The sequence below is a fragment of the Tupaia chinensis genome, unplaced genomic scaffold (genome assembly GCF_000334495.1).
Source record: "Tupaia chinensis unplaced genomic scaffold, TupChi_1.0 Scaffold000146_1, whole genome shotgun sequence".
Classification (NCBI taxonomy): domain Eukaryota; kingdom Metazoa; phylum Chordata; class Mammalia; order Scandentia; family Tupaiidae; genus Tupaia; species Tupaia belangeri.
The window spans coordinates 11,393,435-11,398,048 of record NW_006159616.1 but is presented as its reverse complement, the minus strand read 5'-3'; the positions used below and the strand labels follow the sequence as shown (position 1 = coordinate 11,398,048).

The 4,614-nt window shown below is 48.8% G+C and overlaps 1 protein-coding gene across 1 annotated transcript in view; it reads left to right on the top strand.

Annotated features, from left to right (window-relative positions):
- Positions 1–4,614, top strand: part of TNFRSF8 (TNF receptor superfamily member 8) — a 102,502-nt gene that overhangs the window by 68,051 nt on the left and 29,837 nt on the right. Inside the window, exon 8 of the mRNA XM_027770673.1 lies at positions 2,873–3,025. Within this exon, the coding sequence (XP_027626474.1) occupies positions 2,873–3,025 (153 nt within the window). The remainder of the gene's footprint in view (positions 1–2,872; positions 3,026–4,614) is intronic.

Below are 4,614 nucleotides of genomic sequence, written 5' to 3'. Positions count from 1 at the left end.
CCCCACCCCCTCCTACCCCCACCCCCCGAGGACTAGGACGGTGCAATGCTGTCCCCACATTCCGGGGTCCTTCAGCAGCAGTGTGGACGGAGCGTCACATGGAGGGACGGGCATTCCAGTTGTTGCCATTGCGGTCTCTGTCCCAGTTCCTAAGGCTGCATAGCGACTCTTCTCAAGATTGAGTGATAAAAACAAACTATCTATGGTACTTGTGTTCTGTGAGGCAGGATTCAGACGGGGCACCTCATGGACACTTGTCTCTGCTTGTGTCTGCTCTGCAGCGTCAGTGTCTTAGCTGGGAAACCCAAAGGCTGACGGCTGGTAACACCGGGAGGCCTGCTCAGTCACATGGCTGGGGCCAATGTTGGGTGCTGGCTGGGGCCTCAGCACCTGGTCTCTGGCTTCCGTGTGGCTTACTCTGGGCTTTCTCACAGCCGGGCAGCTGTGCTCTAAAGAGGAATATGCTGAGAGGCAGAGAGACAGTGAGAGAGAGAGGCAGAAGCCACACCATTATGACCCAGCCTTGGAAGTCACTTGTGACTGCCACCACCTTCTCTCTGTTGAGGCCATCATGCATCTCACTGAGATGGAAGGGAGAGCAACCGCTGGCTTCTTTTTTAGAGTCTTTTTTTTTTTTTTTGCATAGGGCTTGTGCACTTGCCAGAGAGACAGAGAGAGAGGCAGAAAGAAAGAGCGTGAGAAATCACCCACAATCCCTTCTCTCAGAATCTTGGGCACGCACACACACGCACCAGGCATGAACTTTAACCACCCGGGACAGGGACTCAAACTGCAGTTGAGCACGTGGGAGTCCAGTGATATAACCATTATGCCATCTGCTGGTCCCACCGCTGACTTCTTGAGGGCTGAGTGGTGAGGCTCTGGAAGAACCGATGGGGCCAGAACTATTGTTGTAGCCATTTTGAGAAAAGTACCATCTGCCACTGTCAGCATGTCAGATGGAGGAACAAGGGGTGACTCTGGGCTCAAGAAGTCCCTCAGCTTTCAGCTTTCATGACTGAAGCCCCAGGAGGCTGTGGAGTGGAGTGGAATGACTAAGACCGTGGGCTCTAGAGCTCAAGTATCATGTTCAAATCTCAGCTCTAACACTTGGTAGCTTATGAACTCATACAAGGTTCTTTTTTTGGAGAGGTTGTTTTTTTTTGTTTTGTTTTGTTTTGTTTTGTTTTTTTTTTGCTATAGGGCGCGTGTGCTCACCAGACAGACAGAGAGAGACAGAGAGACAGAAAGTGAGAAATCACCCCCCACACAGGGGGAATGGCCACGCTGCAATCCCTTCTCCTCCATTCTCCTCTTGGGATCTTGGGCACGCACGCACACGCGCCCAGCGTGAGTTTTAAGCCACTGGGTCCGGAACTCGAACCATGGTCGACTTCATGGGAGTCCAGCGACATAGCCATTACGCTAACTGCTGGTCCCCATACAAGGTTCTTAATGTCTGTGGGCCTCCGTTTTCCTGGTCGTAAAATGGGGATAATAATAGTAGCCATCTCAGAGAGGAGTCGTGAACATTAAATAAATGGCTGAAGGTTAATCTGGGTGGAGTGCTGAGAATACCTCACACACAATTACAGTAAAGATAATAGCTGTTGTCTCACATCATTGCACTCACTGTGAGCTCGTTCACGCGCTCTGGACCGAGTCCCCCAAATACTCCCCAGTTCCCTTTCTCTCTGGAGGGTGCATGAAGAGACTGCGTGGCCCTTATTTTCATTCCACTGGGTCTCTGAGTATCTTTCTGATTGACAAATGTTGAGCGAGTCACGTTTACCTAAACTACTGATGTGACAATTCCATCTTCACGAATAAACAGAGCATGTAAAATATTCCCAAATATATAAATGCATTATTATGCTTTTTCTTAAAAACAAAACAAAACAAAAAAACAACTCCCTCCCCCCCAATTTTTTTTTTTTTTGGAGAGGTTTTTGCTATAAGGTGTGTGTGCTCGCTAGAAAGACAGAGAGAGACAGAGAAATAGAAAGTGAGAAATCACCCCCCAGGGGGGATGGCCATGCCGCAATCCCTTCTCCTCCATTCTCCTCTCGGCATCCTGGGCACTCATGGACACGTACCCGGCGTGAGTTTAACCCACCGTGTCCAGGACTCGAACCGTGGTCAACTACATGGGAGTCCAGCGACATAGCCATTACACCAACTGCTGGGCCCAGAAAAACAACTTTTTCTCATTGAAAATTTCGAGCATATTCAGAAATGCTTTTACACCGTTATCAAGTCATGACCAGTCTTGGTTTGCCCATGCCCATGCCCATTCACCCATTTTCTGGATGATTTTATTTTAGCATCGTTGTCAAGGTACAGTTGACAAACAGCAAAATGCCCCTATTCCAAGTGTGCGGTCTGGTAAGTTGTGACATGTGTGCAGCTGTGTGACCGTCATCACCAGCACTTTCCTCCAGTTCCTCATGGTCCCTACTACCATTCCCGCCTCACCCCATTCCCAGGTATCACTTTGCTCCCTGTCGCTGGGAGCAGCTTACATTTTCTAGCGTCTTCTATAAAAGGAACAGATAGATTGTATTCATTTTTCGGTCTGCCTTCTTTCACTCACAGCATAATTTTTTTCTTTCTTTCTTTCATGCTATTTTTCTAAGAGACCCTAAATTTGTGATTTCTGGGAATTAAACATTTTAAGTGTTTTCTTTCTGTCTTTCTTTCTTTTTTTTTTTTTTTGACCATGCCAGGAGGTCGTCCCAACAAAATAGTCAAACAAGCATTTATTTTCTTGTTGTTTTCCCCTCTTGGTCATCCTTGGAGGGGGGGGTGTCTCTGGACCCCCTGCCTTTTTCCATCCTGATCTGTCCCCACGACCCTTCTCTGTGTCCCTTAGATGACCTCGTGGAGAAGACGCCATGCTCGTGGAACAGCTCCCGTGTCTGCGAATGTCGGCCTGGCATGCACTGTGCCACGTCAGCCACCAACTCCTGTGCCCGCTGCGTCAGCCTCCCCAAGTGCACACCGGCGATGGCTGTCAGACGCCAGGGTAAGCAGTGCCCCACCGACCAGAGGCTCAGGCCCGTGTCCCTTCTGCTGCACCTCCCCACCCCAGCTGGGCAAGTGCCCTCCAGTCCTGCTGTGAGCTAGGTCAGGTTTGGGCTTTGGTTATTCTTCGAGAAAATAGACCCAGTGAATGGATTGAATCCAGATTTGATATTTTGGAAAGAGATTCTGGTGATTTTTATTTTTTAAAGTATGAGTTTTTTTTTCTTTTTGATATTTGGAGAGGTTTTTGCTATATGGTGTGTGCACTCGCCAGACAGACAGAGAGAGACAGAGAGACAGAAAGCAAGAAATCACCCCCCGGGGGGATGGCCACGCTGCAATCCCTTCTCCTCCATTCTCCTCTCGGGATCTTGGGCATGTACGCACACGCAACCAGCGTGAGTTTAAGCCACCGGGTCCAGGACTCGAACCGCGGTTGACTACGTGGGAGTCCAGCGACATAGCCATTATGCTAACTGCTGGTCCCAAAAGTATGAGTGTTTAAAAAGTTTATCCATTATTTCTTCAAGGGAGCTAGAGGAAGAGAGAGACAGGACCCCAGCAGGGTTTCCATGCTGTGATCCACACCAGCCTCAGTGGGCCAGGGTCACAGGTGTGTGTGTGTGAGAGAGCCTGCATGCACAGGAAGACCTAGGGATGGAGACCTGGACCTTCCCATGTGGTGTCAGGTTGCATTACCGTTGTGCCACTGCGGCTGGACTCTAGGGATATTTTAAAAAATTCTTCTTCCTGAAATTATTGGGCTGGTAAAATACTGACCTGTTTGCAAAGCTGCTTCATTGCCGCAGTGGGATGAATATGAAGTTTCTGAAGACATTTCTCACTCAGGATGGTGGATGTGGCCAGTGTGCAGAGAAGTACAAACCCTGGACAATAGGGAAGAAAGGCTCACCAGCAGATGAGAGGTTTCATGAAATTTCCGAAAGGTGGGAAGCAGAGGGAAGACTGGCAGCAAGTGGGGCAAGCTCACCCCAAGTGCCCGAAGAGGGCTGCAGGGGTGGGGGGACTTGCTTCTGAGACCCCGGGAGGCTCAAACGGGGAAATGAAAGCAAGTGTGGGAGTGAGGTGCAGCGCTGGAATGAGCAGGGGCTGTGACTATGAGAACATGAAATTTTAAAAGTGCAGCAGTGGCGACTACGTCACGGACACTGACCATCTACACAGACAGTGCCTAAGTTTTTGTCTGCTTGCTTTTGTTTTTTTATTATTATTTATTTAATTTTATTGATTCATTCATTTATTTTAATTTGACCAGACACACACACACACACACACACACACACAGAGGGAGAGAGAGGGAAAGGGACAAAGGAAGCCACCAGGTCCAGGACTCGAACCGTGGTTGGCTATGTGGGAGTGTCCAGCACCTTAACCACCACACCACCTGCTGGTCCCCAGTGCCTAAGTTTTTATGTCCTTGTGAGACCAATCAACCTTTTTCCTAATAATTAAAGTGAGCCATATCTAGGGAAAGCTAGGGCTGCTGGTGTGGTGCCATCGCTCTGCTCCAAATGCCCTCTTTTCTCTCTCTCTCTCTTTTCCTTTCTCTCTTTTTTTTTTTTTTTTTTT